The 27,398-nt window shown below is 39.8% G+C and overlaps 2 protein-coding genes and 1 pseudogene across 3 annotated transcripts in view; 1 reads left to right on the top strand and 2 right to left on the bottom strand.

Moving 5' to 3' along the window:
• Window positions 1-6,811: 6,811 nt before the first annotated feature.
• The window catches only part of LOC127956567 (uncharacterized), a 355,838-nt gene continuing 335,251 nt past the window's right edge, over window positions 6,812-27,398 (bottom strand). Inside the window, exons 26-51 of the mRNA XM_052554600.1 lie at window positions 22,524-22,826; window positions 22,344-22,415; window positions 21,818-22,132; window positions 21,532-21,729; window positions 21,350-21,433; window positions 20,896-20,955; window positions 20,235-20,315; window positions 19,946-20,081; window positions 16,551-16,556; window positions 16,200-16,258; window positions 16,072-16,092; window positions 15,651-15,968; window positions 14,965-15,282; window positions 14,515-14,829; window positions 13,960-14,280; window positions 12,328-12,633; window positions 12,013-12,090; window positions 10,399-10,713; window positions 10,117-10,305; window positions 9,936-10,019; window positions 9,369-9,428; window positions 9,141-9,200; window positions 8,942-9,019; window positions 7,360-7,422; window positions 7,132-7,191; window positions 6,812-6,980 (exon numbers count right to left, since the gene is read on the bottom strand). Of these exons, the coding sequence (XP_052410560.1) occupies window positions 6,931-6,980; window positions 7,132-7,191; window positions 7,360-7,422; window positions 8,942-9,019; window positions 9,141-9,200; window positions 9,369-9,428; window positions 9,936-10,019; window positions 10,117-10,305; window positions 10,399-10,713; window positions 12,013-12,090; window positions 12,328-12,633; window positions 13,960-14,280; window positions 14,515-14,829; window positions 14,965-15,282; window positions 15,651-15,968; window positions 16,072-16,092; window positions 16,200-16,258; window positions 16,551-16,556; window positions 19,946-20,081; window positions 20,235-20,315; window positions 20,896-20,955; window positions 21,350-21,433; window positions 21,532-21,729; window positions 21,818-22,132; window positions 22,344-22,415; window positions 22,524-22,826 (3,950 nt within the window). The 3' untranslated portion in view covers window positions 6,812-6,930. The remainder of the gene's footprint in view (window positions 6,981-7,131; window positions 7,192-7,359; window positions 7,423-8,941; window positions 9,020-9,140; window positions 9,201-9,368; window positions 9,429-9,935; window positions 10,020-10,116; window positions 10,306-10,398; window positions 10,714-12,012; window positions 12,091-12,327; window positions 12,634-13,959; window positions 14,281-14,514; window positions 14,830-14,964; window positions 15,283-15,650; window positions 15,969-16,071; window positions 16,093-16,199; window positions 16,259-16,550; window positions 16,557-19,945; window positions 20,082-20,234; window positions 20,316-20,895; window positions 20,956-21,349; window positions 21,434-21,531; window positions 21,730-21,817; window positions 22,133-22,343; window positions 22,416-22,523; window positions 22,827-27,398) is intronic.
• On the top strand, window positions 17,676-21,449 carry LOC127956366 (thyroid transcription factor 1-associated protein 26 homolog; annotated as a pseudogene).
• LOC127956359 (deleted in malignant brain tumors 1 protein-like) lies at window positions 23,522-26,726 on the bottom strand. Of its 2 annotated transcripts, none has more exons than XM_052554217.1 (4): window positions 26,482-26,726; window positions 26,041-26,349; window positions 23,992-24,303; window positions 23,522-23,865 (listed from the first exon to the last, which is right to left on the bottom strand). In XM_052554217.1, the coding sequence occupies exons 1-4, from the start codon at window positions 26,537-26,539 to the stop codon at window positions 23,537-23,539; spliced, it is 1,008 nt and encodes a 335-aa protein (XP_052410177.1). In that variant the 5' UTR covers window positions 26,540-26,726; the 3' UTR covers window positions 23,522-23,536. The 2 variants fall into 2 exon arrangements, with proteins under 2 accessions (XP_052410177.1, XP_052410178.1); XM_052554218.1 differs by lacking the exon at window positions 23,522-23,865 and having other exon boundaries at window positions 24,003-24,037; window positions 24,127-24,303.

Raw genomic sequence — 27,398 nt, 5'->3', positions numbered from 1 at the left:
GGGCATCTTGTTGAAGGCTGTCGTGCACTTCCATGTGACACCTTTTTAAAGGAGAAAAATAAAAGTAAAAAACAATGTAAGGTAAAAAGTTGTGAATTCCTAAGAGTCCTTTTATTGTTCCTTATATCTCACCTTATTTAACGATAGGCTACCTCTGGCAAATCATTGGCTGTAATCGTTGAATAAACATATAACACAAGAAACAATTTATTACATTTTGTGAACAAACGAACAATTATATTCTAAGCTTGCTTAACTTTGTGTGAACCCTACACCATCACGCCTGACGTACCTGAGCTAGTAGAGAGAACCTGGGAGCCAGGAGCCCTCCTCACATCCAGGCTGTAAAACCTGACAAAAGTGCTTGGTGAGGACCATCCCGCCAGCCAATGGGACATGCGTTGCTTTGTAACAGCACAGCCTTTATTTTTATGTCCAAAACAGATGAACAGCTGGTCGGACTCACGCCATGGGACTGTGCGATCAACATAGACCCTCAGCGATCTCAAAGGACAAAGGCTTAGATCTCCTTGCCCTGCCTCTGTAATGGAGAAAGCTTCCAAGACCACCTGCTGGAAGTGAAAAAGATTCAAAGCGAACTTAGGGACATAATCAGGCCTTGGTTGCAGCAAAACTTTCACAAATCCTGGTGCAAAATCAATGCATGAAGGTGAAACAGAAAAAGCTTGTAAATCCCCAACTCTCTTGAGGGAAGAAAAAGCTAAAAGGAGGACTGTCTTTAGAGTCAGGATTTTTTCAGACAAAGTTTCCAAGGGCTCAAACGGATGTTCTGATAATCCTTCCAATACAATAACTAGATCCCACGATGGAACTTGCGCAGGACGGAAAGGCCTCAGCCATCGCAAACCCTGCATAAAGCGAGAGACCAGAGGATGACGGCCCACTGAAACGCCATCTATATATGCATGGTTAGCTGATATGGCTGCCACCTACATTTTAAGAGTGGCTGTTAAGAGTGGCTGCTGTTATTCCTTTTGAAAAACAGTCTTGAGGAAACTCCATTATTGAAGCGACAGGGCAGTAAACTGGGTCCATATTATGAATTCTACACCAAGTAGTTAACAGTTTCCACTTGAAGGCATATGAACGTCTCGTAGAAACTGCTCTAGAATTAATTATAGTCTCGGTGGTCTCAACTGAGAGACCGGGACATATTAGCTTCCATAGATCTGGCCTTGGGTGCCAAATCATTCCCCGTGCTTGTGACAGCAAAATCTGTCTGAGAGGAATTTCCCATGTAGAGCTCGCTAACAAATTTGTTCAGTTCCACAAACCATGGCTGAGTGGGCCACCACGGAGCCACCAACATCAGTTATTCCACTCTGTCGGGCCATATTCTGGATAGCACCGCTGGAATTAGCCGAATCAGAGGAAAAGCATACAAACTGGTCCTGGGCCATACATGTGCCAGAGCCTCCAGTCCCAGGGGCGATGGGGGATATAGGGAGAACCATGGGGGCAATGCATACTCGTGCTCGAAAGTCCACTTCCGCTTCTCCAAACGCTCGGCGTATATGGTTCACTGTTTGGGGGTGCAAACTCCATTCCCCTTAATCCAGGCGATATTTTCTTGAAAAGCAATATATAGCATTGTGAAAGCAGTCTCTTTAATACAGCTTGGTTTATATACATGTTGACATGTTTGACACACCCAACAAACAAATAAAGTGAAGTGAAGTGACATTCAGCCACACACACTGTGAGCACACACCCGGAGCAGTGGGCAGCCATTTATGCTGCGGCGCCCGGGGAGCAGTTGGGGGTTCGATGCCTTGCTCAAGGGCACCTAAGTCATGGTATTGAAGGTGGAGAGAGAACTGTACATGCACCCCACAATTCCGTCCGGCCCGAGACTAGAACTCACAACCCTTCGATTGGGAGTCCAACCCTCTAACCATTAGGCCACGACTTCCCCAAAAGAATACGTCCCTGTGTTCCATTTGGAAGGGCACATCCCTATGCACTAATCCCTTCAAAGGGATTAGTGAAAGATAAACCGTTCGATACGGAACGATACAAGACAGCAAAACCAAACTGCGTGCAACAATGTAAAAGAAAAAGCAGGACATGAAAGCATGCAGCCGATAACACAAGCTGTGTGCAAGAACACCACAACAAGAAAAGCGCGGATGTCCCGACACGCAACTGAAACTCAAGACTTGAGTGCCAGGATCTGAACACCAAGCTCCAGGACACGCAGGCGAGAGAGCACGGCTGGAGCGGTCTCAAAGCCGCACACTCATGAAAATTATATAATTGGAGTGTCAGGGCTATGTCACAAAATGTTGTAACCTTGTTTTTTCTGAGAGACGGGAACGAGACATGGCATTAACACCTTGGGGACTTCCCTTGTTAACCTACCTTGCACAATGCCAGTGAAGTTGCAATTCTCACTGGCCAATGCCAGCCAAGACGGCGAATGGGGGCGGGGCCTTATTGGCAGCATAAACTCCGAATCTTCAGACTGAACCAGCAGACCTGAGCAGTGTACAGCCATGTCTCGCCATGTCACGTTCCCATCTCTCAGGGAACTGAGTTTACGACCGTAACCGGAGACGTTCCTTCTCAAGAACGGTCTCTCGACATGGAGTTTATGCCTTGGGGACTGTATAGAACAATGCTGTGGAAACAGCGAGGTAAAAAGGCTCAGCCTTGGCGAGACCCAAAAAATGAATCCCCAACCAATCAGATACGACCCTGTGACATGCCTCGAGGGGATTGGATGTAGACTCCCATATGGGTTTCCGATCAGATTACTTATTCATGTCCGACGACAGGTCTCTTATTGAGAGAGAGATGCAGCACTGTCGCCTTACAAAGATAAGAAATTACATTTTGGTGAACACATACAAGCATGTATTAAAAGAGTGCAACAAGCATGTGAGTGACAATGTCGGGCACAATATAACATGCATAGAGAATGGCTGCATCGAGGTGCCAGTCTGAACCTGACGATGATCCTGCCCCCAATTTTCCTACAGGACCTAGTCGAAACTACCAGCGCAGTTGAGCGGCTAGTGGTTGCAGGTAGAACCGCAGGTCGTACTCACAGATAGGACCTGTGAGGCTAATGACTGCATGTCCAAATTGTAGAATCTGGTGAAGGTATTCTGTGAAGACCATCCAGTCGCCATACAAATATCTTTGATAGAAATTCCCTTAGTCCACGCCCACGAGGAGATGACAGCCCTCGTCGAATGGGCTCGGACACCAATAGGACATTCCATACCACGGCTAGAATATGTGAAGGAAATAGCGTCGACCACCTAATATGACAGCCACTGTTTTGAGACAGGCTGCCCTTTGGCGCTGCCTCCGAAGCATACAAATAGCTGCTCGGATTGCTGAAACTGAGTCGTAAAGCCCTCATCAGACACAAAACCTGAGTCTGGGTTACATCCAATGAAGTCTCCGAATCTGGAGTGAAAGCAGAAAGAGCCACCACTTGCACTCTGAACGGTGTCGAGAGCGATTTAGGCATGTAGCCAAATTTTGGCTTGAGTGTGACATTACAATCACCTGGTCCAAACTGCATGTAGTCCGGATGCTTGCAAATCACCTACATGCTTGACCAAAGCAAAGGCGAGGAGCAGTACAATTTTAAGCAAGAACTCTTTCAAGCCGACAGTCTGAAGTGGGGGGAGGGCTAGCACTCCCAGCACCAGAGCCAGTTCCCAGGATGGCACTCTCTCGTGCCTCTCAAAATTCTGATCACTAGATCATGTTTTCCCACTGATTGCCCGTCAATAGCAGCATGAAAGGCTGATATAGCTGCAACGTAAACCTTAAGTGTGGAGGGCATACTGCCGCAATCCATTCGTTGTTGCAGAAAATCCAGAATCTAGCCATCCGTCTGAGACAGGAGATCTCGTCTCAGCGGGATCGGCCTTGGGGGAGCCAATAATATTTCCAGCAGATCGGAAAACCAAGGCCTGTTCGGCCAGTACGGAGCGACTAATAACACTGTCGCCTTCTCCTCTCTGATTTTGTGACAAAATCTTCAGCAGAGGGAATGCATACAGATGGGCATTTGGCCACGGCATTGTGAGTGCGTCCTCACCTGGGGAGAATGTGACAGAGAAAAGAACAGAGGGCAATCAGTGTTCTCCTCTGTCACGAACAAGTCTACCTCCGCTTTCCTGAACCCTTCCCAGATAAGCCTCACTGTCCCAGGGTTCAGTCTCCATTCTCTGTGAGGAATCCCTTCCCTCGAAAGCATATCTGCACCACAGTTCAGGCATCCTGGAACATGCCCTGCTCGAATCGAGAGCAGATTGTGATCGGCCAACAGCAAAAGGAGACATTTTTGCATGTCTGTAAAAGGCTTTTTTTTTTGCTTAAATCTAGTATGCGCTCTTGGCTCAGACATGCTCTCATTGAGATTAAGTCCAACTGCACCCCAGATACATGATCCTCTGGCTGGAGCATAACACACTTTTTTGTTTGTTCACACAGAGACCCACTCATAACTCTTCAGGTGACGTAACAGAGCACATTTGTGGCTGTTGAGCACATCCTCTGAATGGACCAAGACCAGCCAATCCTCTAAATAATTCAGTATGCGCATTCTGCTGGCTCTCAGAGGGGAAAGTGCTGCGTCCACACATTCTGTAAATGTACATGATGCCAGTGCTAGCCCGTACGGCTTCACGGTGAACTGATACACTATGCCTTCGAACGCAAATCTCAGAAAGCATTACAAAGGGTGATCTGGATATGAAAATATGTGTCTTTCAGGTTCACTGAAACAAACCAATCTCCAGGTCGAATCTGTGTGAGCATCCGCTTTAGCGTTGTCATTTTGAAAGCGCATTTGTAAAACACATGGTTGATAGGTCACAAATCTACTATTGGACGGAGACCAGCATCTTTCTTCGTAAACTACAAAAAACTTCTATTGCATGTTTCACAAGGAGATTGAGAATTTCTTGCCTCAGAACTGGCTCGTTGTGTGCCGGAACTGTCGACATTGAACAGGGTGGTCTGTGTCGAAACTGAAGCGTGTAGCCATTCTCTATGACGTTCCACAACCAAACCAAAATGCCCGGAATGTACCGCCATGCGCTCGCAAAAAGACACAGAGGGCGAGCACTTCACCCTCTGAATTTTGAACAACACTGCTGCGTACTGGGGTCATATTCAGAAAGCTCACGGGACGAGTAGGAGTGCTGTATGTTAGAGAGGATCTTGCCTTGCTGATCAACGGGGTGCTCGAGCCTTCTGCTGAATGTTCGAGCAACATGAACATGTGTGTGTGCAAGATGTCGAGAGCAAGCCATGGCTGCGGGGGTCCGACACCTGTCACCAGGGCGTGAGCATTGCCAGATACATGGGGAAGCTGCGAGGCCAATTCTATTGACGATTTCACGGCTGCTTGTAAAGCCGTTATCGCTGGAGGAGGAGAAAAGTGCTCTTTTTGTGAGGGTGTCACAGATTTTAATTTTGCATTTTGAACATACACAACACATTCTCATAGTCACCTGCAACTGCAAAGGGGACTTCGTAAGGACATCACGGACTCTCCTCACCCAGGACGGCTGCCTTTCTTGAATCTGCGACGCCTTTCCTTTGGTGTCCTCTGCCATGGAGTTTTGGCATGAACAGATGGCTCCGGGTCTGGCACTGATGGCTGGAAGTGTCTCATCACCTTAGAGCATTTCCGTGCCTCTGAGAAATGCTCTGCGATAGCCTCCACTGCCTGTCCAAATAGGCCAGATTGAGATACAGGAGCACTGAGCAGCGCCCTCCTGTCCGCGTCCTTCAGCTAGGTGAGTGTCAGCCACAGGTGCCAGTGGAGCACGACCATGTAGCCCATGCTCCGTCCGATTGCCTGGGCCGTCTTCTTTGTGGCTTTAAGTTCGAAATCTGTTGCTGCACGTAGATCCTTAACCTGTTAACATGCAACCAAATGCGGGCGCCCTGAACTCCCCTTGTTAGACATAGTCTCAGAAAAATGGTTGCAGGAATCTAATTTTTCATGTTATCTTCTTCAGATTTGAAATAGAAACTCATGAGACATGTGACTTTTCTAGATTGCTCCAGGACTGGTTTCATGTATTTTTATATCAAATTAAAAAACAATACAGGGTGGCAAATTATTTTTATATGAAAGGGTTTAGTTTTTTTCTCAGGAGAGATGAGAAAGAAAAAGAAACTGGCCGAAAGAGAAGTGCGTCTGCCAGAGAGACAAAAAGTTTTGTTCTTAATTTATAGTCTATGCTGCTTTGTACTAGTTTCAGTTTTAATAGTATGTGGCAATACTGCAGTAGTTTTGGCAATACAAATGTAAAAATATAGTGCAGTAATAAGAAACTGTCCCGAGACTTCATGTAGGCCTAACTATTTTTAGTTTCATTATTGAGCAATTCAAGCATTAAGGACATTACATACACAGTCAAAACCTGAAATATAAATTCTCACAGGATGTATTCATTACCAAGAACCATCTCTTTATGTTTTTCTAAATCCCAAGTAGAGTCCAGACATCAGAACATTATCTGTCTATTTAAGTGTTTTATATGATATTTTGGATTTTGGAAATTCACAGGTGTCCACAGTGGTAGAAAGCACGTTCTGGTTGGCCGCCTACTGTATAACGCAACACTTCTAAAGCCTGGTAAATAAAATGCCCAGAAGACATACTTAATGTATCCAAAATAAATGCAAATATGTTTTTTTTCTGTTTAATTACTGATGGTCATTTGGGCTTATATTTAGGATGTCTTTGATTGTCACTATAGATGTGCTTTATCGTGTAACATCATACTGAAATACACAAAAAAATGTGTCATAAATGTTTTTATTAATATTAACAAGGCCAAAAAAAACAATACAAAAACATCTCACAAATGCAAAATCATATAAAAACCTGAGATTTGACAAATCAATAATGTGTCACTCAAACTTTGTTCAGATTTGTTGAATGGCTTCTTTGTTGGACTCTTCCTCATCATCATAATCTGTTATTGAAAACAAAAGCTTAAACCATGTCAAACTGTATAATTAGCATAATATTTTAAAAGTAAAAAAAATTGGAAAATATTAAAAATATTTAAATATTCTAAATAAAGATGTTTATATAATGAGAACTAAAGGGTTATAGTAACTTACCCAACAAGTTTCTCACATCTTCACTGACACTCATGACATCACACTTCTCCTGAACTCTCTCTGATCAAGAATGACATAAAAACATCTCATATCAGTTTATAAAGCATTTTATCTCATTTTAAGGATCCCTTTTCACTTTAAGTGACTCGATTACACAGAAGGCATGTCTAATACTGATTTAAATATGCAAAGATTAAATAAGATAACATTTAGTTCTGTGCATCTCACCTGTTACCTCTTGACAGCTCTGTCTATTTATGACAACATCATCAGAAACCTCTGGTGCATTCACTACACATAAAAATAGTCCAAATTAAATAAGCCAAAAAAAAAAAAAACACTGTAACGATAAAAACTCCCTAATCATCGGGAAGGAGGAGGCGGGAACCAGCGCAATCAAAACATAATTTTAATATTCAAAAATAAACAAAACAGCGCGTCAGCCCCTAACGACCTTCACGGTCGTCACTCCAGTTTTATATCCTTCCATCTCCTACGTGGGACTCAATACTGTCGGTGGGGCGCAGGTGTAGCTCATCTCCAATCACTACACCTGGCCTCACTCCTCGTTCCCACGCCTCTCGGCCCCGCCCCACTCGCCACATACCCCCATCGCCCCTCGCCGGCCGGGGGGCAACCTCGAGACTGCTCTCTACTCCCCCCCCCCCCCCCTCTAGGGGGGACCGCTCACGGGGACCTGCGGGAACCTGGGGGTAGGACAGACGAGGCGAGAGAAAAGGAGATGGAAGGAGGAGCGACAGGGACGAGAGAGGGGAGAGAGAAAAAAAAAAAATCCGGTTCCCAGACGCACTGCTGCTCGGCCCTCCACCGGCTGGGTGATCTCCTCCGCGGTGCCCGGCGGTGGCACTGGACGGCACGACACTCCTCCGCCGCCCGGTGGACGGCGACGGCTCCTCCGATTTTGGGCAGTGGCAGGAGTCCCCCGTTCCCTGCCCCTCCGGATTCCGTCACGGAGGCGGCAGGCTCCGGCCCCCTGGCGAACGGCGCAGACTCCTCCACTCCCTCACGGACGGCAGCCGCCCCTCCATATCGTGGGCGGTCGGCAGCGAGCTCGCCCGTCCCCGGCAACTCGCTCCAGCCCACCGCCTCGAGCGTCCATGGCGGCACATACTTCGCCAGCTCGAGGGCACCGCGGATTCACCACAGCGGCGAGGGATCTTCAGCAGGGCGTCCCTCCTTCTCCCGGGTTTCGGCACCACTGTAACGATAAAAACTCCCTAATCATCGGGAAGAAGGAGACGGGAACCAGCGCACAATCAAAACATAATTTTAATATTCAAAAATAAACAAAACAGCGCGTCAGCCCCTAACGGCGACTGACGCGCACAAATAAAAAGCCAACATAAAATAACGTCCCAGGCCTGGTCCTCTCTCGTCTTTCATGGTCGTCACTCCAGTTTTATATCCTTCCATCTCCTACGTGAGACTCAATACTGTCGGTGGGGCTCAGGTGTAGCTCATCTCCAATCACTACACCTGGCCTCACTCCTCGTTCCCACGCCTCTCGGCCCGGCCCCACTCGCCACAAACACATTAACACTAATTTAAAATGTTTTCAAGATCTTTATTATATTTATGAACTGATTAAAACACCGTTTTTGATATCAGAGTTCTGTCCGCTCATTATGAAATCATCATAGCTCTCAGGTGTGTTTTCTACAAATTCACAGATTCATCACAGAAACACATTAATTACATTCAACACAAATGTGAAATATTAAGTTAAATATACTGTAATATTTTGATTTAAAAGTATATTATATGCTGTTGTAGAGTAAGAGAGTGACACCTGTCTCACGATCTGGTTTCAGTCCATCAGTGATGACATCATCATAGTATCCCAATGTGATTTCCTTCACCATCTCTTCTGCATCAACACACAATATGTTTGGATACAAAAGCCAAAATATCTTGTTACAGAACATGAGATGGAGAATTTCTGAAACATTTGGTTGCAAATCATGTGGTCAATTAAAAAGGTCACTGACCTTTTAGGACACCGTTGCCGTTGGTGACATCATCATAATATGCAGTCTTGAACTCTTTTGCTAAAAAGGAGAGCAGACTGTTAATATACTGTATATGTAAACACCAGTTTTTAGTATAGAATCATCAGTCAAATATATAATAGAACTATTAATTTTATTTATTTATTCATTCATTTCAGTTAATTCATAAAAAGGATGTGGAATGAATGTGCGCTTCAGCTCTCGAACCTGAGAGAAGCTCATCATCATTTTGATACCCAGAATGAAGTTCTTCAGAGATCAGACTCCCTGTTAAAGAAGAGCTGAGTAGTCAGAAACATGTTCATCATTACAAACCGACTGATTTATTTCCTTTGAATCATAAAGCATCGTAATAGTGACAACACAACAAATGAATTTATTACTCAACACAGTTAATTTAATTATTTAAGCATTCAACACATAAATCCAATGGAGTTTAGGCCTACTAGCATACACACATGAAACCATTCCTTACTGCCTTCCAGAAATACATGCAGGAAGAGACACACACACATACCTGCACCTACTGTACTTGTACAAACATGAGCCCCTGCTTACGACCCTCTAAAAATACACACAGGAGGAGGCACTGACTGACACATGCTCACCTCACACACACACACAATAACATATAAACATGCACCTGCAGCTCTGTGGTTTTTTCAGGAATTCTTTGGTTTGAAGCAGGAGGTTTAACAGGACTAATAATAGATGAACATCAACTGACAGACTCTTATTAATGCTATTAAATGAGATTGATGGCTTATGTTTTACCCCTCTGAGTGAAGTGATTGTGTCTTAAATGAATCTCTTCATAAGCAGCCGCAGTCGTCGTCCTGTGTCTCCTCTTAGAGAGAGCTGTGAGTGTAGACAGACAAACCTGCTGTCAGTTCACAACACATGACTGATCACACGCTGAATAAGACACAAATGACAGTCTCTGGATCTCTCCTACCTATCCTCATCACTCTGTTCTGCTGAATCAGTATAAGCAGTGGCACTAAGAGCAGTAAGAGCACAACTCCCAGAACAATCACAAGCACTGGGCGGGGGGAGAGACACACTGCTGGAGGACTGACTGATGTTGAGCGCACTGGAGGAGAAGCTGAAGTTGTTATTGCAGGAGTAGTTGACACTGACAAATCTGGCAGAACATACATAAACACATTAATAATCATGCAAATGACAAATATTATTAGCACTATTAGAAAATTATTTAATTTTTTTTTGCTGTAACCTGTACAGTTGAGTCTAACATGTTTCTTGTGGGCGCAGTCAGTGTGGTTATTCAAGGAGAGAGGACAGTCCCACAGGTGAATCTCATTCCCTCTACATTGACCTTTGTTCATCCACACAACACCTTCACCAGCACCAAAGGTTGAATTCCCATCAGAAAGCAGTGCTTCTCCACAACCCAGCTGCCTGCAGACCACCTGAGCATCGTTGATGTCCCACTGATCATCACAGACTGAGCCCCACACAGCGTTATGATACACCTCCAGCCTCCCAGAGCACCGGCCCTCCCCTCCATTCAGTCTGAGAGGAATATTCTCTAAAACATACACATCAACCAGCACTGAGCAGCTTCAAAACATAATTTATAACAAAGCACACTGAAGCTAAACCAAGATGGCTTTAAATGTATGATTAGACTTCTTGATCTTCTTTGAACACACATATTTAAAGGTCCCCTTCTTCGTGATTCCATGTTTTAAACTTTAGTTAGTGTGTAATGTTGTTGATAGAGTATATATATATATAATATCTGTAAAATTCTAAAGCTCAAAGTTCAATGCCAAGCGAAATATTTGATTTAACAGAATTCGCCTACAAAAAACGACCCGTTTGGACTACAGCCCTCTAGTTCCTGCAGTAATGACGTCACTAAAACAGTTTTTTGACTAACCTCCGCCCACATGAATTAACAAAAAGGGGGGCGTGGCCTTGTTGTGCTCCGACGGAGAAGGAGGAAGAGATGTGTTTGTGTTTGTCACCATGTCGTTTGAAAAGCAGTTATTATCATCTCGGAGTCCAATCATCTTTGTTTGGGCTTCCCAGGGATGCTGTACTTGGAGATTAATGGTTACAATTTATGTTTAACTCGGTTCCCCAAAATTATAATCCACATGTAAAACTATGTGCAACAAATTTTGCTGAGGACAGCTTGCTGGGGATAACTTCCTCAATCTCAATCAGTTTAATGCCGGATTCGCACAAAGATTATTCTTGAAAGATGGAGCAGTTCCCTCTTTGTCTGAAGAAGGTGTTGTTTATGGACCACAACCGGTAAGTGTATTTTATTATTTAAGTTGGTGTGTTTAACAGTTTCTGTAACTTATTACACAAAGGGCAGTGCTGTTAGGTTTGTTAACTAGATGTTAGGGCTGTGCAAAAAATCTAATGCGATTTTCATGCGCATATCGTCAGTAAAAACGCTCCTGTGACTATAAATACATCTCCTGCCCATGCTCCTGCCCCCTTGCTTCTCAAAACTAGTCCAATCGCGTTTCCAGGAGGGCAGCACGCGCTCAGTTGCTGTCGAATCACAACACAGGAACAACAGGCCCAATCAGAACTCGTTACGCATTTCTGAAGGAGGGACTTTATAGAACAAGGAAGATATCAGCCCGTTTTTATTACACTGAAAACAGCGGTATACAGATAGGTGAATTGTGTGAAAAATACTGTGTATTTTTACACGCGAAACATGAACACGTTATATTGCACACTGTAAACACAATCAAAGCTTCAAAAAAAGTACGTAAAACGGGACCTTTAAAGCAAAAAAATATAAAAATAAAAAAAGTTTAAATAACTAAAATGTACCAAATTTGTTTTAAAAAAAACTTACTTGAACACTGTTTTTGTTGAGGAGATGGTGAGATAAAACAAGACAAACGACTCCGAGAAGACTCATGATTCTCCTCCTCTGAGATTAAAACATAAAGAGAACATTCAGATACAAGGCACAAATTGTAACACCTCACAGTGAAACATATCAATGTGAAAACATAATTTAAGCCTCATAAATAATTTTTAGGCTCTTTCCATCAGCTCAGGTTAGTCTTTCATAAACATTAGTTTACTCACCATATTAGATAAAAACATTGTGTTTAAAGAAACATCACTACTAAGACCATTTTACATTATTTAAATATCGTCTCACTTGAGCAGGTGATTTTGGCCACTTCATCCTTATTATTACAGTTATTTTGTCCCCAGGGTGAAGAAGGACACTGCCACAGATTTGAGTCATGTGGTCGACATGTAACTTTATCCAGCCAGTTAGGAGCTGATTTCACTTTTGCTGTAGAAGCAGACAAATCACCAGATCTTCCACAGTTCAGCTCTTGACAGATCAGACTCACTGTGTCTCTGTCCATCTGGTTCCAGCACACATTACCCCAGGATCCATTGTAGAAAACCTCCAGATTTCCTTCACAGCCCTCAGTTAACCTGATCTCTTTAAACTCTAGATAGAAATGAAAAGAAAATGTCATTTTAAAATACCAAAGTGTAAAAATCTGGGCATTATGGATATGTAATAAAAGATGCCACTAAACAATTATTACAAATATATTGTCTTTGTTGTTTCTGCATTAATTTGAAGATTGAATGTGAAATTATTGCAATATAAAAGTATACTGAAAAACTTTAACTTTAGGTGGGATTAATCGCTATTAATTTCAGAAACAAATGAACTAAACTAAATTTAACTTTGAAAATAGCCACAAAAGGTAATATAAAGCTATTATTGAGTTAAACGAGAAAAGTATTAAGTAGATATAAAATAGTAGCTTTAGAAAAATATTTTATTTGATTCAACATAAAATTTATTACACAAACATTTAGGCTACAACAGCCTAACATAAACTATGGAACATAAAGAAAGATGATTTGAGAAACATCTCAGTATTTTTTGTTCATGCAATGAAAGTCACTGGCAACTAAATCTGCTGTTACCAACAGTGTTTAAACTACCTTCTTTAAGTTATTCAGGTGTAAAACTACATGAAGGTGAGTAAATGATGAAAGATTTTTAATTTGGGGTGAACTTACGATGGTGTTTTAGTATGACAGTGTTTTAATGCCACATTAAATAAATTTTAAAAATCTAAGATTACAAGATAAAGGTCGTAAAATTTAGAGAATAAAGCAGAAATTAGGAGAATAAAATAAAAATTCAGTTTAACCTTTCATGAAGTGTGAAGTGAATGAAAAAATCCTGCAAAGTTTTAAATCTGAAATTCACTGTGTATAAAGTTATTGTCTATCAAAAGTAGGTGTAGACTCTGATCCTTTTTAAAACTAATCTCAAGCCATTTCATGTCATGTCAACATGAAACATTAGCAGATTGCCCATCCACTTGTTGCTTGCACAGACCCAGGAAAACATGAACATATGAATATGATATAAATATTAGACAAAAACTCATACAGGGGCTAATATTACCCCATTATCTTGAATTTTAGGGCATAACTGCATTTATGGAGTGCATGATATTTATCAGTAGTCAACTGAATGAAATATAAGATGATGTACAGGTCTGGGGGCGGGCCGGGGCATGTGCGTTAAATGTGTTCAAGGGGTACAATGCTGTCTGTTCTGACTCACAGCCTGTAAGTAAATTTTTATATTTAAAGAATTTGCAACTGAATATTCAAACGCAAGTTTTCAGTATGGTAGAGTAGCGCATGTTGTTTGTCGTTTCTCTGATCACAAATGCAGACATTTTTAGCAACATTATATGACCCCTTTAAAATATTTTATAGCCATATTAGCATTCAGCATGTTTACCTGAGCACACTACTCCTACATCCTCCTTGTGTTGACAGTCATGTTTTCCCCAGCCTGAAGAAGAGCAGCTCCACAGGGACGTCTCATTCCCCTCACACTCCACCTCATCCAGCCATATGTGTCCAGAACCAGGACCAAACCAGGCTGGTACCTGCTGGTTACTGAGGGCCACTCCACACTGCAGCTGTCTGCACACCACATGGGCATCTTTAATATCCCAGGAGTCATCACACACTGTCCCCCATGAGCCATTGTGAAAAACCTCCAGCCTCCCTGCACAGTCTCCCCCAGAACCCACCAGTCTGAGGGACCTGCGACCTGCTATCCAGAGAAAGAAAAACATTGATTGTACATGTACACTGCTGATCACTAACAACTAAAGAATCTGCCCAGATGTTGATTCAAACACTAGCTCACTGAGAGTTTGTTGAGAACTGCAGTTCAATAGATGAGCTTGGAGATAATATTAATTTGCCATTCATTCTATATGTAAAATATTCTACATTTATTAAAATGTGTAATTTTAGTCTGAAACCATAGTGTGAATGTGCTCACCAGAGCAGATGACTCCAACATCTCGTCTGTGAGAACATTCAGCTCGACTCCATGAAGAGATGGAACATTCTGAGAGTTTTGTTTCATTCCCGTCACAATCAAACACATCAGCCCAGATTTCATTAACTCCCTCTCCAAACCAGTCTGATCCCACAACAGACACAGCAATCCCACAATTCAGCTGTCTACAGAGGACACTGGCAGCTCTCATATCCCAGCATGCATCACACACTGTGCCCCATTTACCAAGATACTGAAGCTCCACTCTCCCAGAACAAGAGCCTGAACCGTCTATCAGTCTGAGATCTGTGTAACCTGGACAAACAACAAACAAGTGACAGCTTATTTAAACAGTGTGAAACTAGTGTCAAGATAACTGAGCAATACAACAGCAGTATGTTACATAAGAATGTAATTAATTTAAAGCGATACCAAATGTTAATACTCAACCAGAACAGATCACTCCCACATCATTGTCATGAGAACAGTTGTGTTTCTGTGAAGATGATCGTGAACAGACGTCTATCTGAGATTCATTTCCTCTGCACTGAATCTCCTCTGACCAAACACGGCCTTTTCCTTTACCAAAAGCAGCTGCTCCCAGCACCTGTACAGGAGCCCCACAGTTCAGCTCTCTACACACAACCTCAGCATCCTGCTGGTCAAAGACAGCGTCACACACTGAACCCCATCCTTCTGTACGAAACATCTCCACTCTCCCAGAGCACAGGTGAAATCCGTCCAAAAGTCGAAGTCTTTGCTCTGAGTCTTTGAAATATAAAGACAGATAATTAAGTAAACTGGCATTTAATTTTGACATTTTGGGTTTCATTAATTTCACTTAATCAGCACTAATTTTATCTTCCATCCATAATTTTATAATCTTTGTTAAATCGGAGTAAAATAAGATAAAAATAAAATAAAACAGCAGACATGACAAATTTAATGGTGATTCTCTTTATAGTTTATTATAAAGGAATAAGGAATGAATATTAATATATTATTTTGAAAAAAAATAATTAAACAAATTGCCTATTTCATGGGATTGAAATTGATGCAGTTTTTCCATGTCAAGTATTTTATTGCTTGAGTAAGCATTTTAAGAGACAGGGATGAAATGGTTTGGAGCAGCTTACCTGAACAGATGACACCAGCATCGTGACCATGTTTACAGTACTTCTGTGTATACTGGCTGTTGGACCTGCAGTCTTTCAGTGCAGTCTCTGATCCACTACAATATACATAACCTATTGAAATTGGTCCTGATCCTTGTCCAAAGTGAGCATTATATATTGGTTTTCCAGCTGTCCCACAGTCCAGCTCTCTACACACCACTGCAGCATCAGCAATATCCCACCAATAATGACACACTGTTCCCCACTGACCATCATTATAAACCTCCACTCGACCAGCACAGGGATTATTACCATTCACCAACCTCACACTCACACTGTCTAAACATGAGAGAGAGACAATAATGAACATACCAAACACCGTATGTAGTAAAGTGTAACATTACATGTAAATTATTTCAGCACATTTTAAAGAATAGATTACCTCTTGACTCTGAGTATGTACCTACCAGAGGTGATGAGTTTTACCATATAACACAGAAACATCAGCATCAGACAGTTCTCCATCTTCTCCTTCAGCTCGACACACACTACTTCATCAACTCAGAGCACAGCACAAGTTTCTCGTCTGCTCCTCAAACACACTGAAGAAACTGGCTCCTGTCAGCCCCCTAAAGAGAGAGAGAGACTCACAGCTGCCAATGACACTCACTGTTCCCTTATTAGACACAACAGAGGAAATCATCAAACACAATCAGTGACAAATCAGAAAGCAGCATTTTGATTTTCTCCATATATATCAATAAAGTGTGAGCGCTGATGAGCGGGACTCCTCCTCCAGCATGAAGAGACACTTCACTGAGGACAGACTCGTGTCAGTCAGAAGTCAGTGTGGAGATAAAGTCACACTAAACTTAAAGCAGATTGATACAGAAACACTGCAGCTTATATTCAGCATCAAACCTGAACCTGAACACAGCAGACACAAGCTCTGATCACTGACTTCTGTACGTCTGAACACTTATAAAAATATGATTACTCCATAGTATAAACTATGCTACTATTATACTATTTTACTATTGCATAGTATAAACTATATTGTTGCTATATTGTTTTTATTAAATTAAATATTATCTACTTTCACTGACTTCTGTAAGTCTGAACACTTCAAACACTTACGCAAACTTCCTAGAACCAATTTGAATTAATTAATGGATTTTACTCAGTTGTTCTTTTATTCTTACCAAGAAAATAATAAAAATATGTTTACACCATAGTAAAAACTATATTGTTGCTAAAGCTATTTTGATGATTTTTTATTACATTAAATATTATGTATTTTCATCAGGTTTAACTTTGAGAATAAAATAAGAGCAATAATCATGTGGGTTTAATACTGCGCTGTTGCATTTGTCCAGCAGATGGCAGCAAAACACTTCTTATTGTAAAGAGGAGCAGACAAGAGTCTTGTCTCCGTGTTGCTGCATGAGGAACTTCTCAACAGTGAAAGTATTACAGGACAGCCTCTATTATGTGTTATGCCAAATTTGCCAAAATAAATTATTATATAAATATATTAAGAAAAAAATAATAAATGTGAAAAAATAAATGAGAATTCCTACTTATATTTCATTATGTATAATTGTATTTTTTAACATTTATTTTTCATTTATTTATTTAGGTATTTATACATGTATTCATTTTCTTATTTATTTCTTATTTATATATTTATTTGTGTAAAGATAATGCATGACATGTGACCTTCTAATAATAATCTGAATCTGACATGCATAATAATCATATTAAAGATCCAGTGGAATGTAAATGTCATTTTCAGTGCTTCTGGTCTGACTGCAGTTACCTGCTGAAGTGTCTCCAGTCATCAGTCTCAGATTCTGCATTCGAGCTTAAGATCTTTGCCCGAACCCGGTCTTAATGCATATCATCTTATATCATTGTTTACGGGCACAGAAAAGTGAGAATATTTATTGAGAGCAGGCTGAGCAGCAGCAGCTGTTTACACAGTAATTTAAGACGTAAGTAGTCGAATCAGGAAATGATTCCTCTGTGCGACCGAATGCGCGGCCATGTTGAGTGTACCGGTGTGCGTTTTGTTGAATGGTGAAATCGAATATGTTGCCCTCACACAAATAGTCATTACGTCATTAATGTGCGTCTTTCTTTTCGCGAGAAACAAACTAATGTTTGGTTCACAAATTAGAATATGTTAACGTGAAACATGGCACTTTTAAAACAAATCGCAGAAACTAAAGGTCCGATTAAAGGAAAATACTTCAATAACAAATGTGCACATGGTGGTTTAACACATAATAGCAAGAAGAAAAGAAAATGGGTTCTAGAGGACAAAGTTTTTGATGGTAGTTTAAAAAAGGTGAGTAACGTTAGTCCACTTTAAACCTAGCTTCTTTTTCAGAAAATGTATTTTAGATGTATAAAGTTAACAATTAATAAACATAAGACATCTGACATAAGGGTCAATGACAAATAAAGACGTTGGTTACATTTTGAAAAACGTTAATATCATGTTATACAAAAAAGTTAACTTAATTATTTTTCTTATATAAATTACATTTTTGATCAACGTAATAGATCCAGAAAATGTCGTACAAATAGTTATAAAACAAATAGTTAACTAGGACTAAGTGTATAAGTTACTGTTAGAATCTCATCTCCCTCTCAATCCTTCTCAGATAAGGGATTTGCCTTCAAAAGGAAGGAGAAGATAAAACATGAATATGACAAACTTCTCAGAAAGGAGAAGAAGAAAATCAAGCATCACCAATCCGGTGAGGAGGAAGGAATATCCCGAGCATCTGAGACATCTGTACCTGGCGGAAAAAGAACGCCTAGATGAAGAAGAACAAGAAAAAAAGAGGAAATGATGTAAAGGGAGAGCAGTAGATGAAGAGACAGAGGTATATGATGAACTAAAAACAGTGTTGGATTTACCTTTTACTGAGAAACACATCTCAAACACAACAACTGACCAAACACCTGCCTCTGATTCAGAGTCTGACAGGTACAGTCACAGATAGTAAAAAAAAAAATATATATCTCTCTATGTATATGGTATATATTGTATACACACACACGAAGCCACATTTCTGATTTGTGTCTTCAGCTCCCATAAGACTCCATTCATCCAAAGGAAGCAGAAAATGTCATCGTATCAGAAGACAAAGCAAGAATATGAAAGGATAAAGGAGGAATGTGCATGAAAACAAGAGGTGAAGAAATAAAAACTGTCAAATGTATTCTCAGTGCTAGAGCCATCAGTATGATGGAATTGTACAGTTTTCCGTTTCCTAACCAATCTCCTTTGTGATGTCATTAAGGAATCATTTACATTCTTTAGCACATGATTGATGTATGTTTTATTATGTGTGTCTGTAGGCATTTTTGAAAGACAAAGCTCAGCGAGAGGAGGTGCTGAAAAAATATATGTAGAAGAAAATATCAACCTATCAGTTGTTGAAGAGAAAAACTAAGAAAGGTCAGCCCAACCTCAATCTGCATACAGAGCTATTGCTGCAAAAGATTCAAGCTCAGCGTAAATAATTCACCATCAAACATAAAATGAGACTGTTTGAAGTTAAAATAGACCATCACACAATAAACTCTGCAGTTTGGGTGAGTGTATTTTTATTTTTTATTTTTTGACCACAAGGATGTGCATAAGTTTGTCTTTCCCAGTAATATTTCTAGTAAACAAAATGTTAAATTATTTTACTAGAGTTAATTCAAGTTTGTGAAAAAAAAATGATGCTTTTTAAGATCTTATAAGTGGTAGATCTATATTTTATTATTATATTTAGCTATAAAATGCTTTCAGAAGCTGAACTGCCTAAAAGTGTTTTCTTAAACATTCATAGAATTTTGCATTATTTCTCTTTTCTTCTAACCGTTATTTAAAAAATATATTTTTGTGACATGATGAATGAATGGTATATTTTGATTATTAATTTAAAAGCATTGATATCAAAATAAAAGGCCAAATACTAAAATTTTAATACTCAAATTTGTTGATAAAACATGAAAATTTTCATAAAAACAGAAGGCATTGATGCATTTGTAGCAATATAAGAAACTCTCAGTAGAACCAGTAACTGTAATATGATTTCATAAACAGTCTCCATAGAGTCATATGGCTCCTCCCTCTTTATTTGACGACTTCCCCTACATCATCATAGTCTGTTTAAAAAAAAAAGAAAAAAAATCATTATTATAATTATATCATTATTTAGTTAAAATTGGGTTTAAATTTTAAATATATTGATTGAAAGAAGATTATGTAAAAAGGTAGCAATAACCAACCCAGCATGTTTCTCTCATCTTACCGCCTGCTCTTCACATCATCATCATCATCACACTCCTCCTGATCTCCCTCTGATACACACGTGAAATAAAACCTCACATTGTAATGTGTAACACAGCTTGTGTCACTGATCTCTTTCTCCTCAAGACTGTCTAAGACTATTTTAAGATAAAAATAGTTTTAAAGACTAGATTAAACCTGATAAACCTATGATGATTCATTAATGGTTTGAATACATGTTCATTATCTAACATGATAAATAAATATATAATACAGTAGGTTATGATAAAAAGCAGTTCTGTGTGACTCACCTGTTACACATTTAAAGTTCTGTCCAATAATTATGACATCATCATAATGCTCCGGTGAGTCCACTACACATACATGAAGATCTAAACAAAACACATTTTGTCATATCAGACTTACTGAGTAAAAATGTAAAAGGTATTTAGTTAAACACAGATAAAAATGTAAAAGCACATTAATATTAGAGTTCTGTCCACCTGTCATGACATAATTATAACTCTCTGGTGTGTCTTCTATAAATGTATCATATGTAAATACATGTGTATTGTATGTATATAAAACAGGGTGACAGCTGTTTTACGATCTGGTTTCAGTCCATCAGTGATGACATCATCATAGTAGCCTGACATGATTTTGTTAATCTCTTCTGCATCAAAACATATCATATGTTTTGGTGCTTGTGGAATATTGTAGAAAACAAAATATAAACTGTGCTGTTGCAGGTCTTGAGACTTGGCATTGTTGACATTATTATAATATACAGCGTTTTACTTGTTTAATAAGTTAAAAGTTTTAGTATTATGAACCGCATCAACACAGCCTTTGAGTCATTGGTCATATATTTAATTTAGTGATATAATTACACTTTATATGTGTGATTTATAAGTGTGAATTAGATTTTGACCACTATTTAGGTATTATTTATTTATATTTCAGCTCTCTGACCTGGGAAAAGCTCATCAGCATCTTCATACCCAGAATGCAGTTCTTCAGAGATGAGACTCCCTGTTAAAGAAGATCAGAGCAGTCAGAAACATGTTCATCATTACAAAAAGACTGAATCCTCATTTCCTTTGGATCATGTAGCACTGAATTAGTCACAACACACACACAAAAGCATCAGAAACAGAAATGGCATGTTTTTTGTTGGGCCTATTAGCAAACACACGTAACCTTGCATGAACCCGTTCTTAACTGCCTTCCAAAAATATACACAGGTAGGGACACACACACACACACACATATATATAAACATGCACCTGCAGCTCTGTGGTTTTCTGTCAGGAATTCTTTGGTTTAAAGCAGGAGGTTAAACAGGACTAATAATAGATGAACATCAACTGTCTGACAGACTCTTATTAATGCGATTATTAAATGAGATTGATGGCTCATGTCTCACCCCTCTGAGTGAAGTGATTGTGTCTGCGCTGAATCTCCTCATAAACGGTCTCAGTTTTCATCCTGTGTCTGCTCTTAGAGAGAGCTGTGAGTGTAGACAGAGAAACCTGCTGTCAGTTCACAACACATGACTGATCACACACTGAATAAGACACAATATGACAGTCTCTGGATCTCTCCTACCTCTCCTCATCACTCTGTTCTGCTGAATCAGTATAAGCAGTGGCACTAAGAGCAGTAAGAGCACAACTCCCAGAACAATCACAAGCACTGGGGGGACGGAGAGAGTTTGTGGAGGAGAGACTGATGTTGAGCGCACTGGAGGAGAAACTGGAGGAGAAGCTGATGTTGTTGTGGCAGGAGTAGAGGACACTGACACATCTAGGAAATCTGTCAAACACACAAACAAATTAACAATCATGCAATTAATTGATTTATATACACAAATATAAAAAAATTATAATGTGACCTGCACAGGTGAGTCCAGCGTGCTCTTTGTTGGAGCAGTCAGTGTGGTTTTTCAGGGAGAGAGAACAGTCCCACAGGTGAATCTCATTCCCTCTGCACTCGACTCTGTTCATCCAGACAACACCTTCACCAGCACCAAAGACTGAATTCCCATCAGCCCTCAGTGCTGCTCCACAACCCAGCTGCCTGCAGACCACCTGAGCATCACTGATGTCCCACTGATCATCACAGACTGAGCCCCACACAGCGTTATGATACACCTCCAGCCTCCCAGAGCACCGGCCCTTACCTCCACTCAGTCTGAGAGGAACATGATCTAAAACACATTAGATCAAACTTTAGATCAAACCTTTACAAAAAAAAAAAAAAAAAAGAAAAAACTCAAACTGAAGTTATAGTTGGTTAAATATATAAATATTTAAAACTGATTTAAAAATCAAATTATCCAGTGCACAGATAATAATATAATAAGGAAAATACAGGTTTGCACAAAGAAATATCAACTTATGTATTGTCAGGAAACTTACTTGAACACTGTCTCTGGTGAGGAGATGCTGAACATGTCAGATGACTCCGAGGAGACTCATCACTCTCCTCCACTGAAATAAAATATTAAACAATCACAAATAATCTTCCCATCTGCTCTGTTTAGTCTTGCAGAAATATGACTACTGAGACCATATTAAATCATTTAAATATCATCTCACCTGAGCAAGTAATTTTGGCCACTTCATCGTCACCACAGTTATTCTGTCCCCAGAGTGAAGATGGACACTGCCACAAAGTGGAATCATGTGGTCGACATTTAAAATTATCCAGCCAGTTAGGAGCTGATTTCAATCTTGGTGCAGAAGCAGACAAAACACCAGATCTTCCACAGTTCAGCTCTTGACAGATCAGACTCACTGTGTCTCTGTCCATCTGGTTCCAGCACACATTACCCCAGGATCCATTGTAGAAAACCTCCACATTCCCGTCACAGCCCTCAGTTAACCTGATCTCTTTAAACTCTAGATAGAAATGCAAAAATACCACTAAAAGAAAAGCTAAATTGAAAACAATGGGCACTATGGACAAATTAATATACTATGAATATGTTATATAAATTTTAATGGGAAAAATTAATCAGCATGTTTACCTGAACACACGACTCCTACATCCTCCTTGTGTATGCAGTCATGTTTTCCCCAGCCTGAAGAAGAGCAGCTCCACAGGGACGTCTCATTCCCCTCACACTCCACCTCATCCAGCCATATGTGTCCAGAACCAGGACCAAACCAGGCTGGTACCTGCTGGTTACTGAGGGCCACTCCACACTGCAGCTGTCTGCACACCACATGGGCATCTTTAATATCCCAGGAGTCATCACACACTGTCCCCCATGAGCCGCTGTGAAAAACCTCCAGCCTCCCTGCACAGTCTCCCCCAGAACCAACCAGCCTGATGGACCCACGACCTGATATTCAGAGACAGAAAAACAGTGATTGTACATACATATTTCTGATCACTAATAACTGAAGAATCTGTCCAGATGTTGATTTTCTCACCAGTGTTCTTTACTGACAGCTGTTGTGTGATGCTGCAGTTGAGAGTTTGTGAAGAGCTGCAGTTCTCCAGATGAGCTTTACTGTCTGGAGAGAGTATTTATTTGTCATTTAATATTTATCTAAAATATGCTACATTTGTTAAAATGTGTAGTTTTATTCTGAAACCCATGAGTTCAGTGTTGTGTGAATTTACAGATGACTCCAACATCTCGTCTGTGAGAACATTCAGCTCGACTCCATGAAGAGATGGAACATTCTGAGAGTTTTGTTTCATTCCCGTCACAATCAAACACATCAGCCCAGATTTCACCACTTCCCTCTCCAAACCAGTCTGATCCCACAACAGACACAGCAATCCCACAATTCAGCTGTCTACAGAGGACACTGGCAGCTCTCATATCCCAGCATGCATCACACACTGTGCCCCATTTATCTAGATACTGAAGCTCCACTCTTCCAGAACAAGTGTCTGAACCATTCACCAGCCTGAGATCTGTGCAACCTGGACAAACAACTGACAGCTCTTTCAAACAGTATGAAACTAGAGTTAAGATAATTGAACAAAACAACAGCAGTATATTACGTGTATGTAATTTATCTAAAGAGATGACAAATGTTAATACTCAACCAGAACAGATCACTCCTACATCATTGTCATGAGAACAGCTGTGTTTCTGTGAAGATGAATGTGAACAGACATCTATCTGAGATTCATTTCCTCTGCACTGAATCTCCTCTGACCAAACACGGCCTTTTCCTTTACCAAAAGCAGCTGCTCCCAGCACCTGTACAGGAGCCCCACAGTCCAGCTGTTTACACACAACCTCTGCATCCTGCTGGTCAAAGACAGCGTCACACACTGAACCCCATCCTTCTGTACGAAACATCTCCACTCTCCCAGAGCACAGGTGAAGCCCGTCCATAAATCGAAGTCCTTGTCCTGAGATGTTGAAATATAAGAAGAGATTATTAATGAAACATCTCTACTCAGCTGGAGGACTAGAGAAAACTATCATTACATTTTGACATTTTTTTTTTCACATGTATGAATGTAATTAATTCACTATGTTCGTTTCACTTAGTTTTGTCGTGGCCACAGTTGTTTGTGTAAACAAACCTGCATAACTGTAGAAACTTTTGATTATCAGAGAAGGATTTATTAATATTTTAATCTGAATTAAGAAAATATTACATGAATTGTTATAGAAATTATTGTGAAGAATAGAAGGAAATTATTTTGAATTTAGGTGTGATTAATGTACACGCCCCCTTAATCTGAATGAATGGGTGTTGCTTAATTAAATTAAGGTGTACAGCAGAATGGGATATGACCAATGCAACCAGTAACTGTTTAAGCACTAAAGAAACTAGGGGTCTGATTATGTCTGTCGAGAGACACAAGTGATAAAGATTTCCTGTGTATCCTCCTCTCCTGATGTGAACTTGTCTGCTTTGCATGTGAACCAATTTCGAATGAAAAAGGGGGGTAACGTGTTTTATGAGATGGTGTTATGTTTTTAACAATTAATAAAGAATTGCGTGTTAACTGGCATCTGAGTGTGATGGTCTCTGCCTCCCCTGAACTCCGTGGGGTTGTTACATTATTTAATTATTTAATTATTATATCTACCACAGGCCAAATCAGACTGCAGCCTTTCGTAGACAGCATTCGAAAGAAGTTTATCATGAATAATTGTGAAGTAATGAAATACATAAAATAAAATATGCCTACAAGAAAACATTTTTATCTATCTCAGTCTTGTAAATCCATTAACTGATCATCTTTTTCCCATAATATTTTTATATTTTTATAATATTATTATTAATATTATTATATGCATTATGTATTGGATCTATTTTCCCTTCACATTCATTTTGTAAATAACAGCCTAGTGTAAATGCCTGACATATGCTCTAGAATTTTTTTAAAATTTTAATGGAAGGGCAGTTTAAAGGTTTAATTTAAGATATATTTCATTTTGGCTAATTAATAAACTATAATTAGCCTATACATGACTGTTGATGAATGGATCAATTGCGTAGTTTAATTTGTTAAAGAAAAACACAACATGTCACATACAATCATAAATACAATCATAAAGTCAAAACATTATTGGTTTAATTGTCAGGCATTTACAAATTTTGAATAATTGAATAGAATAGAATAGAATAATTGACGACTTTTTCTAATAATTCAACGGCTCCTCGTTTTATCCATTTCTCATAATCCCAGGTTGCTATGGTCACGCAGAGTTGTTTACACATTAAACTCGTAAACATAAGAATGTCGTTAATCTCGACAAAATTATCTCGTGAACACGACAAAACTATGAGCATGTCCCTCCCGCTCACCGTAGATATGTAATTTTATCTTTCATCTGTAATTTGATAATCTTCATTAAATAAACAACATAAATAAGATTGTCAGATCAGACTGTCTGAATATACAAAAGACATATTTAATGGTGACTCTCTTCATCATAGTTTATTTTAAGATAATAAGGAATTAAGATATATATAAGAATATATTATTATGAACAAAAAAATAAAACAGAGACTGCCTTTTTCATAAGATTGATAGAGATGTTTGTAAACACCAGCATAATTATGCTATTGATTGAGTGTGAATTATGAAAGAGAGTGATGAAATAACAGACTGAGGTTTGGAGCATCTTACCTGAACAAACAACACCAGCATCTTCATCATGATTACAGCCCTGTGTGCCATATGATGTACAGTCTTTCAGTGCAGTCTCTGATCCACTACATCCTACAAGAGCCATTGAAATTGGTCCTGATCCTCGTCCAAAGTGAGCTTCATTTGTTGCTTTTACAGCCGTCCCACAGTCCAGCTCTCTACACACCACTGCAGCATCAGTCATATCCCAGGCATCATGACACACTGTTCCCCACTGACCATCATTATAAACCTCCACTCGACCAGCACAGGGATTATTACCATTCACCAACCTCACACTCACACTGTCTACACATGAGAGAGAGACAATTAGTGAACATACCAAACATGTAATATGCTAGAATAGTGTAACAATATATGTAAATTATTTCAGCTCATTTTAAAGAATAGATCCCCTCTTGACTCTGAGTTTGTACCTACCAGAGGTGATGAGTTTTACCATATAACACAGAAACATCAGCATCAGACAGTTCTCCATCTTCTCCTTCAGCTCGACACACACTACTTCATCAACTCAGAGCACAGCACAAGTTTCTCGTCTGCTCCTCAAACACACTGAAGAAACTGGCTCCTGTCAGCCCCCTAAAGAGAGAGAGAGACTCACAGCTGCCAATGACACTCACTGTTCCCTTATTAGACACAACAGAGGAAATCATCAAACACAATCAGTGACAAATCAGAAAGCAGAATTTTGATTTTCTCCATATATATCAATAAAGTGTGAGCGCTGATGAGCGGGACTCCTCCTCCAGCGTGAAGAGACACTTCACTGAGGACAGACTCGTGTCAGTCAGAAGCCAGTGTGGAGATAAAGTCACACTAAACTTTATCTACAACAGACATAAACAATTACAGATTATTTATCTATAAACAGACAGATTCGTTTAGAGTTTTATTTGACATATTTGGCGTTTGCAGTTGGGCTGCAGTATTTTTGCAGTATCCAAGTGCTGAATATACACAAACATACAGTACTATTCAGTATTCAGCTCAAGGCTGTTCTTTCATAGGCCTATTCAGTATATTCACCTTACTCTGTTGCAATTACTATACTTTTTCATATAGAATTGCAAAATTGTTTACTCAATACAATATAATTTTTTTTCCTGTAATGTTTTGGGTGCTTTGTTCTCCATTTTTTCATGTAGTGTCTAATAAATGCTCTGTAGTGTTTAATGATTCACTCGTGTGATCTGAGAGCACCAGTTGATTTTGAGTGTAAGTGAAATCGTTTTGCGAGGTTTTGTGAATTTAGTTTGAGTATTTGGATTTCTGTTCAAGTTTTTTTGAAAATTAGTGATGGTTTCAAGAAATGTGTTTTCGAAATTCTGAAAAAC

Source organism: Carassius gibelio, chromosome B4 (genome assembly GCF_023724105.1).
Source record: "Carassius gibelio isolate Cgi1373 ecotype wild population from Czech Republic chromosome B4, carGib1.2-hapl.c, whole genome shotgun sequence".
Taxonomy (NCBI): domain Eukaryota; kingdom Metazoa; phylum Chordata; class Actinopteri; order Cypriniformes; family Cyprinidae; genus Carassius; species Carassius gibelio.
This window is presented reverse-complemented; position numbering and strand designations above follow the sequence as displayed.